This window comes from Harpegnathos saltator, unplaced genomic scaffold (assembly GCF_003227715.2).
Source record: "Harpegnathos saltator strain DR-91 unplaced genomic scaffold, Hsal_v8.6 scaffold522, whole genome shotgun sequence".
In the NCBI taxonomy this organism is placed as follows: Eukaryota; Metazoa; Arthropoda; class Insecta; order Hymenoptera; family Formicidae; genus Harpegnathos; species Harpegnathos saltator.
The window spans coordinates 585,304-600,462 of NW_020230341.1; the positions used below are offsets into that span (position 1 = coordinate 585,304).

The 15,159-nt window shown below is 51.3% G+C and overlaps 1 protein-coding gene across 7 annotated transcripts in view; it reads left to right on the top strand.

Annotated features, from left to right (window-relative positions):
- Window positions 1-15,159, top strand: part of alpha-Man-IIb (alpha-Mannosidase class II b) — a 166,076-nt gene that overhangs the window by 115,805 nt on the left and 35,112 nt on the right. For all 7 annotated transcript variants that reach the window (XM_025302985.1, XM_025302986.1, XM_025302991.1 and 4 more), the window contains one exon: window positions 720-812. In XM_025302985.1, coding sequence (XP_025158770.1) covers window positions 720-812 — 93 coding nt within the window. The remainder of the gene's footprint in view (window positions 1-719; window positions 813-15,159) is intronic.

Here is a 15,159-nt window from a genome sequence, read left to right on the forward strand (position 1 = left end):
AAAGTAAGGAGAACTAATGTTGCTCGACTAATATTTCTCGGCTTATTTAGTACCCGCTATGTTTTATTTTAAATATACCCAGTGATCCATTAATCACTGCCCCAGATAAAACATAAAATCATTTTGACGTCAAAATGACATAATTTTTATATTATTTGACGTCACCTTGACTTTTATATGATCTTGTGTTCTACTTACTGTACTCTTTCAGGACCGTAATCAGTACTCTTTTATACACTTTCTTTTACCGGTCTTTTACTCTTTTTTTATGACTGGGATATATAGTCACCCTACTCGCGCCGAATCGGGCAAGAAGGCGACGCTGGTCGATCCCATCGCCTGCTGATGTTTGCCTCGAATAATAGCGATGACAGCGATCTCTTATACCGCGAATAATTACCCGCGTACGTTATCACCGCCGGAATCTGTTTCTCCAGAGAGCGGAGAGAAAAGATCCGGTTGGACGAAGCGGTTTTTGCTGAAACATGAAAGCGGCAGAATCCTGCCGCTCGAGCTTTAACCGGGCATCTTGGCAATTTAGACTGAACCCCGATAACCTCAGCCGGGACTGAGCTGTATCGTTCGTACTCCGCCAGAAAAAATGGCCTCACTCTCGACCAAACATTTTTCTGCGCGTGGTTCTCGTTTTGTTGCTAAGAGCGAGGCTACGTCCGGGCGGAGACGCGAAGTGTCCTCACGACAGTTTACTTCTGTTGCAGCCGTCGTGGATGCGAAGCCGGGAGTATTGGGACGACAGTTTCGAGGCACGCTTCGCCGAGCTGAGGAAAGATCCGACGAGGCCGCCCTTGAAGGTAAGCTGATTAATTGTCGAAATATTCACGGGCACGCACGCACGCACGCACGCACGCACGCACGCACGGGTACGCCGCCGGCGGGCGCAATTCGCGTGTGCCGTGACTCTAAAGTCGGCTCGCCCAATAAAGAAACCTCACGTAGCCTCGCGTCCCTCCTCGCGATTGCGCTCGGTCATTACGCTGAAAGCACGTATTTATGCGCGCACGTAACGGCCATTTAAGCTTGTCGCCGTAAATCGCTCGGAGTGCCGACGACGACGTTCGACGAGCCCAATCTCCGTGAAAGTTTCGGCGCTGTCGACTAACGGCGGCGCGAGATCAATGCATCGTCGCGGCGCGACCCGACGTGATAAACACGATCATTTCACGTTAATCGCGTCAGATTCGTGGACCGTAGGATCCAATCGCGGACAACGCGGTCGCTTACCGCGCGAGTCCTTTCGATCAAGATCGCCCACTTTTCGCGCGTTCGCGCCGGGGAACGTTGCGCCCGAGGACCCTTCGCCGAGGCTGGACGGTACGCGAGAGGCGGGAATTATCTTATAAAATTATCGGACACCAAGTAGGAAAGGAGGGGGGGGGGAGCGGGAGAAGGGCGCAAGACGATATAAACAGCGAGAAACGTCCGAGGCGAATGCGAGCCATCCGTCCGCTCGCGCGAAAGCTCTTCACAGTGCTTTCACGTAGCCGTTAATGCGAGAGCGAAGATTTACGACCCCGGCGGCGGGGAGGGGGGGGGAGTGTAAAAAGCTCGTCCGGCGCACCCGGGCTGAATCGTGAAATCGCGAAGGAGGCTTTGTTTATGACGTTATAAAGCATCTCGATCTTTCGGGTTACTCGCGATTTGCTTTCCGCAAGCGCCTGCTTGAATTTATGCGACTCGAGCTCTTCCGATCTTTTTCTTCCTCCCTCCATTTCAAACATTGATATCCCACACTGCCACCCCCCCGTCTCGACCATCCCGCTTCCCTCGTCGTCTCCGTCAGCCCCCCCCCCCCCGCACCGCCCGTGGATGATACACTTGAATATCAATTTAGCCGACATTTGCAAAGATACGGTGTTTTCCTTTATCGTACGACGCTTTTATCTCGATCGCTCTGATCGACGAAGCCGCTTGGGAGACGAGTAGAATGCGCTCGTTAACGATCGGCTGCCGCTGTTTTATAAGGATATTCGGTGATATCGCGCAGAGCGTAACGACTCTCGAAATCGCGACGGCTCGGCACTGACAAGTAAACCTCGGGAAACAGTCAGACGCCGATTTGTTTCCAATTTTTTATAGTTGTTTTTTATGTCGAAATATGAAGAAATCTGTTATCACTTTTAGCTTAAATTAATTTTTCAATTTTCTCGAAATTTTTCAAATTTTGCACAAGTGACCTTTCGGCTCACTATCCAGCAACCAAGCTCATTTTAACGTCAAAATCTGAACGTAAAAAATGAACAAGAAATGGACAAAAAAAGAAGGAAAAAAAATTTTGCAGACGAGTGAACTGTCGTTACCCAACGTCGAATGTAGCGTCGAAAACTGAACACTTTTTCAACAACGACGTCAGCCGTATTAGATCCGCCATTTTGAATTTTACAAAATGGCTCTGATTCATAATCAGCGACATGTGTGTGCAAGTTTCAACAAATCAGATATATATATTTTCAAGAAATATTGTTTTAAATATATGTAAAATAGTATACTTGTGCAAAATTTGAAAAATTTCGAAAAAATTGAAAAAATTAATTCAAACTCAAAATGATAACAGATTTCTTCATATTTTGACATAAAAAATAACTATAAAAAAAATGGGAACAAATCGAAGTCTTCCCGAGGACTACTTGTGAGGAGATTATCGCGCAGTCCGGTCGATCGGAAGTCAGAATCGACGGGGCGGGGGGAGGTGGGAAAGGGGATATTTAAGAACACTGTTATCTGTCGGTGCACGCGTGCCTCAATGGCGCGCGACTCCTGGAGACCAGCGTTGCCAGTCATGGCACATTCGTACCACATGTGGCACAATTAAATTAAATTTAGTGATTTGGTGGTAAATTATGCATTTTTTGTGGCACAAAAGAAGAAAAAGTGATACAGTTCTATTTTTAAGTGAAAGTTTTAAATCTTTGGCTTCTATAACAAACACATCGCATTCTACAAGCAAGAGTATGTAGATTTAGTATAACCAAACATAAAGTAGCACTTACATTATCTGGAGTGCATTCGGAACTTGCACATTACGGATAAAGTAACTAGCATCGGATTAACCGATAAGAATGAAAAGAGCAAATATCTTTTTATCATGATTGGTTAATTCAATTACTCTACATTCAGGGCCGTATTCATAGTCGGATCTTATATTTAGGACCGTCTTGAGTTCACCGTTCAGATATTCTGTAGTCAATGAAACGAACTGTACAGCATCTGAAGATGAACTTAGGACGATCTTAAATATAAGACCGGACTATGAATACGGTCCTCAGAGTAAAGTTTCCGCACTTCTAAAGATACACAAGAAGTGTTAGCTTTCAAGATGCAAATTTAAGATGCAAATATAAGATTAGACAATAAAAACTATTTATAGATATTCCTCAGTCCCTATAAAATCTTCAAAATATATGAATTTAGCTCGAATGGCACAAAACGCACTAATGTGGCACACTTTTTTTTTGGCACGATCCAACACGGTTTTGCTGGCAACACTGCTAGAGACTCGTCGCACGAGTAAGTGGTGAAAGGCACTTCTGTGTTCGGCCGTGTGCGCGCGAGACTTCAATCGCTAGTAGCGGGACGAGTTTTTAGTCGGACGCGCCGCGCGTCCCACGAAGCTTGCCGTCGTGTGCGGCGCGTCATCGCGAATGAACGAACGAACGAACGAACGAACGAGCGAACGAGCGAACGAGCGAACGAGCGAACGAGCGAACGAGCGAACGAGCGAACGAGCGAACGAGCGAACGAACGAGCGAACGAACAAACGAACGAACGAACGATTGCATTTCTGGCATAACGAAGTGCCAATTAATACTCCTCGTTAATTAAAAATAACGATACGTCGCGTAAGGCCAAATGAGGTAATTGTAAGCGCTCGCTCGGCCGGAGCCGACGAGTAACGAGGGATTGTTCGATGATAAAATTGATATAATCGTCGAGAGATCATCGAGGATAACGAGTGGCCGACGGTCATCGTAAGATTAAAAGATAACGGAAAAGAGCGAAAAAGAGAAAGAAGGGAAGAGAGACAGGGAGGGGAAACAGCTATTATCGCTTTTGCCGAAGAGCGTTAATTATTCGACCTCGCGACGACCCCGACAGATTTACGCGAGTTTGCCGGCGAAACTCGACGAAACGCGCCGGCGCCGGCGCGAATATTAATATTCGATACTGGTTTATTCCCAACGTGACGTAATAAATCGTAAATTATTCAACGCGCGAGCCGCGCGCGCGCGCGCGCGCGCCTGCGAAATTACGCGCGGCCAAAGTTTATCTGTTTACTTATTTACCGGCCGGAAACGCATCGACGCGTGCTCGGAAAAGTCTCTCGTGTGCGCTACGAGAGCGGCAGTAAATCCCACATGTTGCGGTTTTCCGGCAAACCTTTGTACGGCTCTCTCTCTCTCTCTCTCTCTCTCTCTCTCTCTCATTAACTATCGTCCCTAGACCCGACGTAGAGCCGTTTGCTCTTGACGAGGCAACTAACGGGATCGTTTGATCAAAGCTCGAGCGAACAACTCTCAATTATAACCCGACCGTTGCAATTTTCTATTTCCGTCCGCTCTTCGCGAGCGAACGCGCGGCCGCGCTCTTCCTCGGCTTCGATCGCGACAGCCGGTGTTTGTCGTCTTGATGAGACTCGCGACTCGATTAATCATTCGTTGCCGAGGCAACATTCGGAGCCGTCGGATATAATCGTCGAAAAAGGAAACATCGGATTGCTCGCCGCGGAATCCCCGGCGACGACGAGGCGGCGAAAACGTCGTGTTGCCGCGCGGCTGCGCTCGTTTCACAAACGACACAAATCGACAACGGCGTATCCGAGTATGATCCCGCGCAATTTATTACGCGGACACTCGGTATGTTTGCGCGCGCCCGGACAGGCATTATTATCGTCGCGCGCGCGCGCGAGCGTCGTGATAATATTACGTATTTTTTATAATTCATCCCTCCGGCGTATTCTTGTTTCCCACCGTCGCTGTTGTCGCACTCACGGGGCGGCCATCAGCGGCGATATGATAAATTAGCGCTCTTCTTGCGACATTAATATTTTGCCGCGATGGAATTACGCGGCCGTCTGCGTTAACATGGCGTCGCGCCAGGCGACGGGTAATTACGCGCAGACAGAACGAATTCTTTCGTCGTCGTTGTCGTCGTCGTCGTCGTCATCGTCGTCGTCGTCGACGGGTAATCGCGCGGAAAATCTGGAATATGTAAAAGTCATCCGCGCCGGCGTTCCGCCACGCGCTTTAACTTTTCGATTCGCCCGTCGGAGGCCGGAAGAAATAAGGCGTCGTCGAATGAATTCCGAGAGCGATGCCGCCGCCGCCGACGACGACGTTCAACGGTCAACGAGCGTGGGCTCCGTCGTATACGTTGTATACGTTGTGCTGTCTAGTCTTGGCAAAAAAAATCCGCAGGGGGGTTGCGAGGGGCGAGCTCGCCGCAATGAACAATCATCGTCGAAGCGCATCTGCTCCTCGACGATCCTCGACGAGATGAAGATCGACCGCGCTTGACGCGGCTCGCGGATGCGGTCTGTCACGATTTCCCCGCTGCTCTCTCCTTTTTCTTTCCTCCTTCTCTCTCTCTCTCTCTCTCTCTCTCTGCCTCGAAAAGACGAGGAGAGTTTCGATAATTACGAACATCTTCCTCTCGCTCGACGGCCACCGGCCAGGTGTCGTCGCTAGAGGAAGTTTCCTCCGCGCGTTCCTCGAAGGTGCAATTGCTTTCTCCGCGGAGTGCACTGGCAGCTGCTTTATTTACTATTTTATTAGTAGACCCGAGTGGCCCCCCCTCTACCCCGTTGCTTCGCGCTGCTTTGCTCTGCTTGGCGTTCCTCGGAGGGAGAATTGCGAGAGCGCGACGCAATATCGCGCGCGCTCGTGTCTCACGCGCCCGTCCGCCGCGCTCAAAGTCGACAGCCAAGAATTTCAACGTCGCCGTCGAGAGAGAAAGAGAGAGAGGGGGGGAGGAGCCTGAAGAGACAGAGGGCGAGAAGGAAAGCGTCGTTCCCTTCAGTTTCGAGTTAATCCCTGGCAACAGATCCGAACAACGTGCTTTCTCTCTCCCCTGTCTCGGTCCCTCTCTTTCCCCCGCTGTGGGGGAGAAAATCGACGCAAGCGATTCGACCCTCTCGAAGCCATCACGAGTCGCGACTACCCGGACGAGCCAAATTCCCAGCGGATGCGACCGATGCAACCTGCTGCTGCTGCACCGCGGACGTCCCTCGCGAAGACAAACGTGACTTTCGCGCGACTTCCTCCGTTCTCCTTCGCTCTCTCGCCTTGTCTCCCCTCTCTCTCTCTCTCTCTCTCTCTTTCTCTCTCCATCTATCTATCTATCTACCTATCTATCTATCCGTCCGCCGCTCCTTCGCCGCCGCTGTCGGCCACCAGCTGCGAACGCAGTTCGACGAGTTCGACAATGCCGGCTCATCATCAGTCCATTGTCGTGGCGATACAATAGCGGGCGGCGGCCCTTTGGAAAACGTGCGCGACAATGGCGGGCGACGGGCGCGATTTCAGCGTCGGGAGTGCACGCGCGAGTCCGCCGCGGCCGCCGCTCTGTCTCTTCGGATCCGGCCGCATCGCCGCGAGGGATTTGGCAGCGGCTCTGGTCGCGCGACGAGCCGCCCAGACGGAGAGCGATCGCCGCCGGGCAGCGCAGTCATCCTTGCCGGTTTACGGAAAAGCCGCCCCCGCGGATCCGCGCCTCGCGGCCGACGTTGGATACTGTCTACCGTCTGCGCGCATTCATGACTTCCTGCCGAGAGGAAGCCGGCGTGGCTCGCTCGATTGACTCGCCGCGCCGATGCGAGTACCGGTTGTCGGTTTTGGTCGAAGAGCAACAACAGTCCGAAAGCGCGCGATCGAAGGGAGTCGGAGAGGAGGGAGAATCTCGGAGGAGCAGCAGCGGGAGAGCGTCAGCGTCCTCGGCGTCCTCGACGTCGGCTAACCTGTAATGATCGTCGCGTATGATAATGCGCAAGCCGCAGCGAAACGACACGAACGACGGTAACGACGGCGCAACGACGTGTGACAGTTCGCCACGGTAACAACACCCGGTGGAAACGACGAACGGGGAGGGGGGCAGTCTTTAAATTGCAGCGACGAGAGGCGGCGCGGCCGCACTTCTTCGACACCGTGTTGGACTCCGCGTAATAGCGTATAACGTAACGCCGGCTGCGATAATTAGTTATCGGTCCGCGAATAGCCAGCGAGGCGAATCCTGAGCACCTCCCCCCTCCCCCCTCCCTCCGCGTCAGCAAGCCAATTATGCCGATATGTTTAAGGTATTTGAGGGACTCGTTAACGAAGTTCCTCTCTCTCTCTCTCTCTCAACGACGCGACGGTATCGTTGCTTCGAGTAACGAGGCGAGAGAGAGAGAGAGAGAGAGAGAGAGAGAGAGAGAGAGAGAGAGAAACACGCGAGTTCCCGTTTACACGTGCATTGGCTTCTCTCCGCCTCGCGGACGCACAAGAGGACACAACGAGCGGACGCGTTGTGACAAGGTTGTAAGTGAGCTACGGTGAATATGTAAATTCAGAGTTTGTTGCTCCCGACATTGTTCGCCCGTCGCTCGGCGAGCAACGCGGAGCGAAAGACGCGGCCGCGCGCGGAGAGCGCGGAAGGCGATGTTCTCTCTTGATCCGTATCCGGCGGCGGTGCTCTCCCCTCTCTCTCTCTCTCTCTTGATCCGTATTGATCTTCTTGTTCATCGAGTGCTCTCGCGAGTCGATCCCGCCGGCTGATCCGTCCCTCCTCCGGAGCGGCCTCGGCGAGAGATTTATCTCGCGCCTCTGTACGCGCGTATTTATGCCCGCGCTACGGCGGCCACGGTCTTTTACAGCTTCCGAGCCGCGGGCTTTATTATCATTCGCATCACAATTTCCGAGAATTAACGGTGCCGCTCGTCCGCGCCGCATGCGCGCCAAGTTGCAGCGCGCGCGAATTACCGGGGGCGCGGGGGCGGGAGCGAGCGGCTCCCGCAGTTTATTTTCTTCGCTTTGTGTTGTCCCCCTCCCCCCCTCCCCCCCCCTCGCGCTCGGATTCGCCGGTAGAATACCGAAACGTCGTTAGAACTTTAACACGCGTTCTACTTTCGTCCGTTCTCGCGCATTCGCCGCCCCCCCCCCCGCGCCGTTCCCGTTGTTTACCTCGCGCCCTGCGACGTCCCGCGATTTCATCCCCGCGGTCGATATATAAATAGCGCGACCCACCGATTTACACTCAAAGCCCCCGAACAAAGTGGCGCGAGCTTCACTCGAGAGAAAATACACGGGAATATTTGTATTCTCCGGCGAGGCCGGATAGATGGGCTAACTTTGCCTCGCGTTCCTCCTCCTTCGGGGGATAACCGGGATCGGGGGCCGCGCGACCGCCACGATGTTTGTTTATATGTCGGATATGCTGTGCTGCCACACAAGCGTGCGCGCGTACGCAATCGTAAGTCATCGTTTATGCAATGATGCGAGATCAAGCCCGTGAAATACGCCCGTGATTATACGCAACGCTTTCTTCACGGCGAACACGTTAAGTTGGCGCGCTGGCTCCTTAAGAGGGTTATTTATACGCGCTGCGCGAAGCGCGTAATGTGCAGCTGCACGTCCGAGGAGCCGAAGTCTCGAGCCGGGGCCAGCGCCGGGGAGATTCGAAAAGTTCGGTGCTTTGTTACGGTGTTAACGCGCGGCGGCGGGGGGTCTGTGGACTAAATTTTTAGCGTTAATAACAGGAAGACGCACGGCGCCGTGTCGCGCGTTTTTCTCACGCTCTTGTCTCCTCGCAGAGTGTCCTCGCAGAAATTGTACGCGCGGTGTCAGAGTTCTCTCTCTCTCTCTCTCTCTTTTTCTCTCTCTCCCCTTCCTTCCTCTCGTTCGCTCGTCCTGCCTCTATTCTCTCGTGATAATATCGTGGGACGGAAATAAAAGACAAAAAGACGCGCGCATGTAAATGGCGCACGTGTGAAAAACGAACGAGACTCCGCGCGTCATTTCCGCAGGGAAAGGCCGGCGTGCAGATATTTGCAACTCGTTTCCTCGGGTTTGTTGATTAATCACGATTATCGTCCCGCTTACGAATAGTCGCGGGCTCACGCGTTTGTCCGATTTAGATTTGTTGTCGAGTGTTAGATTTTGTTGTCCGAACCGAGTCGAGCTTGCTCTCGTCCTCTCTTTCTCTCTCTCTCTCTCTCTCTCTCTCTCTCTCTCTCTCTCTCTCTCTCTCTCTCCCCCTGTCTCGATAAATTCCCAAGTTCACGGAGGAGCGGCGACGCGCCCACGACGGGCTTAATCCCGCCGCGCCGGCGGAAGCCGCGGTAACGAGATCTCTAAATTCGCACTTGCGCGCGCTGTATCGGCGGGAGGGCGAGATAGCGGTCTCGATTAACCTCGATCGACTCGAGATACTCTCTCTCGCCAGGCTGGCCCGTAAAAGTGGGGCGCGCAAACAACGTGCCCACCGTGGCAATTTCGCGCGGCGCGATCATCCACGGCGACGGCGACGGCGACGGCGACGGCGACGCGAAAGCGAGCAACCACCCGGCGCGCTCGGAGATGAGACGCATCTTCGGTTATATGACCGATGCTCGTAAAAAAGCCGGCGCTTGAGTCGCGGGGGAGAAATGTCAGGCCGCCCCCACCTACCCCCTACCCGACTACCCGACACCGGGCCCCCCGGTGATCGCCGTGGAGACCCGGCCAGATACAACGTAATGGAACGAGTCGGGGCTCGGTCGTACATCAAAACTCACCCTCGACCTCCTCACGATCATCTCCATTTTTTATCCGCGCCGCGCTTTTTTACGGCCGGCCGAACGTGTCTCGTCTGTGCGCCGGCCGCCGGGTCGGTCGTTACAAGCCCCTCCCTCCCCCGCCCGAGGATCGCCGTGTCGCCGTTGGCTCGCGAGATTTTACGTTACAACGTAACGTACGTCTCCGGTGGCGCCATCATCCCCCTTTCGCGTGCTCGATAAATGCGTAATGACGCGTCGTGAGGCGAGCGCGCGAGAATATCGCGAGAGCGAGAGAGGCGACGCACCGAGAAAGACGGTGGACGTGCGCTGAAACCGCGCTTTCGTCGTCGACCGCGTATTCTCGTTTTTATCGTCCCGATAAAAAGTCTGCGCGTTGACGCGCGTTGCGCGCGATTATCGCGGCACTCGCTGCGAAACAAGCTTCGTCGTCCCGCCGATAATTATTCCGCCGCACAGTCCGAATCGCGAGCACCAAACACCTTCCTCCCGCTGCGTAATTCCTAACGGCTCGGTCGTTCTCGTCGCGTTCCACAATTATGCCAGTGATTTTTCAACTTCGCCGTGAAGAGACCGACTTTGCCCGGTGCGAAGTCTATAGACACTCCCCCGCTTCCGTAGACTGTTTCACGATAAACGCCGCTGAGCGGCGAGCAGCACTGCGGCGGCCAGCGCGCCGAGTCGTCCTTCGCGACGGAAAAGTCCTGTGGTTTCACTGACGTTCACATCCGACGAAATCGATCGACTTGCCGCGCTCTCGTGTTGTCCAAACGCCGACGGTATAATGTCCGATGCCGATGAACGATGCAACAATCGCTCGCTCCGCTAACAAACACACACACACACACACACACACACGTACACGCGAGAGCGTTTCCTTACGCGCTTCAATCTGAATTGCAATTCGACCCTCGGCTGCACAGCCGTGATTGCGCGCGTCGAGGCGGAGACGTTCCCGTACCACGCTCCATCTTCTCCGGCCCGGTCTTGGCGGTTAAAGGCGATAATAGCGATCTCGGCAAGTAGCCGGCAAAGTTACACCGGCGAGGTGACAAAGTATGGGGTCGTGCTGTGTGCCGAGAGTGGCTGCGAGCCCGGATGAACGGACGAACGGCCCTCGCTCTAGCCTATGAACCAGGCGAGAACAAGCGAGGGCAAAGGGCCAGGGGTGTATTAAAGGGGCGCCATGACCCGATGCGCTTGTCTCATGCATACCAATAAGCCCCGCTGCATCTCGTATGTAGACGATCCGCCTGCAGCTTGCCTCCAACTTCGCTTATTTGTCCTGCGAAATGGATCCCCGCGTGCTTGGCCCTTGACTATACGCTCGCGATCGAGATTAGCGCGAGCGTGTGTGTGTGTGTGTGTGTGTGTGTGTGTGTGTGTGGTGCGATGGAGCGTGTTCTCTCGATAAGTAACGCGCAAACACACATGTGTACATGTGTCTGTGTTGTATTCGGGTGTTATCGCGTATTATTATTATTATTATTATTATTAAGCACTTTGCGGGCGTAGTGCATTGAGAAATTTAGAGAACTTTAGTTAATTAGCGATAATCGCGCTAGAAAGGGAGACAGAGAGAGAGAGAGAGAGAGAGAGAGAGAGAGAGAGAGAGAGAGAGAGAGAGAGAGAGAGAGAGAGAGAGGAACACATCTCGGAGCAATTTATATCTTTGGCTTTCTCTCTCGAGACGATAGCGACGCGCGGCGATAACACGCGATCTTAGCTCTCCGTCCGGCAGAGGCAAAGGAAAGAAATGAAGAAAAAGGTACGCTCTAGCTGTTGGGGGGACAAGCAGTGAAAAATAATTCGCGATAAACAATAATACGCGGGCAGGGGGAGGGTCGAAACTAGGGAGAAGGGGAGAGATCAAATAACGCGTCGGCCGTTGAAGTGGGACGCACGACTTGATTCGCCTCACCTCGCCTCGCCTCGCCTCGCCTCGCCCCGCCCCGCCTCGGCGCGGAGCACGCTCGGGCGAAACGAACTTTTATTAACGAGAGCTTTCACGAATTCGAGCGCGTTCCGCGCGAAAGAACGCTCCAATTTGTCCGCGTAGCGAGCGCGAAATGGAATTAAGGCCAACGAATTTGATCAGCGGCCGGAGTCCGAAATCTCGGCGAAAACACCGGAGCTCCGCCGACGAAGCGCGCCCGGAGAGGGACGACTAATGATGGTTACCGCTGTGAGTTGATTCTCGCTTAAAAGATTTACGCCGGGCAGCTTGCAAATCGAATAGCCGACCGGCTCGCCAAAGTAGCTCCGCGCTCGCGAGCGGAAAACCGCGAGCGACTTCGTCCCATCTCGCCGAGATCTTCAAGGCTGCGTCTTTTTTCTTTTTCTTCCTCTTTGCCTTTCGCCCTTTCGATCAGAACGCTGAAGGTTGTTTCAACGTTCGTCACAGCAATGACGCTTCTTCTCGCGACAAAATAATCGTGCGCAACTTTGACTCTGGGCTTTATACTTGCTATGTGTCGGATTTTTCATAGCGGCCTGCAGCCGGTCAAGAATGCAGTTCTCGCTGGTAGTCGTCGACGTGGACTGTATCGATATGAATCCTCGCATAAAGTCACGAGGTAGGCGGCGGGAATCTCCGACTGCAACTTTTCCGAACAACGCTCGCGTGAGGAATTTTCTACTCGCACTCGGATTATTCCTTTACTTCGCCGTCCACTCGTATCAATCTCTCGCCATTGTCACGATGAACGAGATGGAAAATTTTTTTCAAGCGTTGAATCACTGTAAAACTAGGCATCGGAACATGTGCGTTAAAATTGAGCGTTAATGTGTTATTTTGACACATTAGCTGGCGTTAAGGCGCTAAGTGCGTCAAAATAATTCGTTTTCTATGACAGAAGTGTGTTTTAACCCCTTGACTGTGGAGGCAGAAATGTACTAGTCGTGCCATTTTTGCGTTGGAAAAAATGTCGAATTTTCTTTATGATATTTTTATAATAAGGGTTTTTGGAGTCGCTGAATCCAAATTTGATATTAAAATTCCGAAATTCAAAATGGCGGATCCAATATGGTGGGTCAAAATTATGAAAATAATCGGATATTTATGAAAGTGGGTATCTATATGTTTTTGGGATCGCTGAATCCGAATCTGATATCAAAATTTCAAAATTCAAAATGGCGGATCGAACATGGTGTGTCAAAATTATGAAAATAATCAGATTTTAATGAAAGTCGGTATTTGTATGTTTTTAGAATCGCTGAATCCAGAAAATGAAATTTGATATCAAAATTTTAAAATTAAAAATGGCACACCATGTAACACACTACAGAAATTACTTTTCTTCAACAATCCCATGACACACGTAGAGTGTGTTATTTAGACACAGAATGATAATCGAAATACACTGAGAACACACTTGGATGATATATTGGATAACACACCAAGTCACGTAACACACTAGTAATGTGTTCATGATAACGCACTAATTTTGTTAACAAACGTTTAAATGAACACATATATGTGTATTAAGAAAAATACACGTGAGAAAAATACAAATCGACGAAATCGGCGATTATTCGCAACTTCAAAAAAGTATTGTATCTATTGAGCAAATTAATGTAATAATAACTACTTGCTTTCATATTATTACAGACTAAATCGTTAATTATATGTTATTCATTATTATATATTTAAACGTAATATGTTAAATAACGCGTGACTTAAAATGGAAGAAATGTGTAAGAAAGATTAATTTTCATTTACACGCTTGTGCATTTCAAAATAACACACTTGGATTTGCAATGTTGCTCAATTCACCTTCGTAACACACTTGTGAGGTGTGTTATTTTGATATACCTTCGTAACACATTTGAGATATGTTATTTTAATATACTTTCATAACACACTGAAAGTGTGTTATTTTAATACACCTAACCATTAACACACATACAAACGACGAGTATGTTAAAACACATACATAAATATGTTTCTTTTAACATACATATATGCGTTAATTTAATTTGCTGATTTTGTGCGTCTAAAGTGGAGACATACTTTAACACGCTTCAAGCATGTGATTGTAACACACCTCAGTTTACAGTGGTCTCGTCCGACCGATCACGATTTAGCCTAATCGGCAACGGACACATCTCGTATCGTTACCCCCATTTTTTAGAGCGAGCTACGGGCCTGAAAAAGGTCCCTGTGGCCGGCACCTGCAGTCGCGCCGGCGCACTGCGTTTGTTTTCATGCCGCGCTCTTCTAGAGCGAGACGACCGAACGCACGTGGCGAGGCGCCGCGTGGCCACATGGTCCTCGGCGGCGGAGTGGGGGAAGGCCGCGTGCCGTCACGTACGCGCGAGACTATGGCTTCCCGGAAAGGCGTCTGCGGAATTCAGTTATTGTTCTCGCGCCGTTCGCACTGACCTAACCCACGCGGCAGCGCCGTGGCCACCGATCGAGAACGCGGATCGATGCGGCGTCGATAACTCCCCTCCCAGGCGTCGCAGCGACCTGAAATAAGAAGCGCTGGGCGGGTTGGATCGTCGCGTTGCCGACGCAGGCGGGATCGCTTCTCTGGAGAATAAGGATCTGTCGGCGGGATTGCGTCGCGGGTGCGAGAGACGTCGATTTTTGCGGTCGCGTTAAAGTGCGATTAATCTACGTTGAGGGCCAATAGGAAGGCACGGTTTCGATTTGCCACGTAAGTATAAGGTGCAATTTGAAAGGAGAGGAAAATCACAATGTGGGGAATTCTCAGTCTGATTCGCGGATGTACGCGGGTGTTTAGTCCGTTGACAAATTTCAGACGTTAATTTGTTCCGCGGATTTACGCGGAAACGGCCGTGTCCGTGTGTGAGAGCGACTCGTCCGACTGTCATTTTTTTTCCCGAATTCGCGCGACGAGATATATTAACTTGACAAACTTGTATATTCGGAATTAGCGTCCGCTAACGCGTTGAAAATTACATCAATGCGGCGGCGACAACACGCAATAAATTTCGCGTATTGTTCCGAGCGCAGTGTCGCGTCTCACGTCGTTTGAATTACTAACTGACGGCCACTACTACTGACGGCGGTATCAATTACGCGATATTGACATTGTCGTTCTATTGTTACGTTATTACGAGGACAGCTATTACGGCCAGGTTATCTGGAACTCGCGCGTTTATTTAATCAAAGATCCTTCCGCATGAATAAATAACAGGGTTTGTCGGCACGGACGAGCCGTTGAGAGCGCAGAATGCGGGTTGTAGCGAAATTTAAATACATTTTATTACGCGCATGTACACACACACACACACACACGCGCACGCGCGCGCGCATTTGCAAAAAGTTATAATAATATATGCGTGTATCTTCCTCCTCCTCTTCTTTTTCTCTTTTTTATTTAAATACACGTGTGCGCGGCAGTGTCCTGTTTTTTCGACTTAGAAAT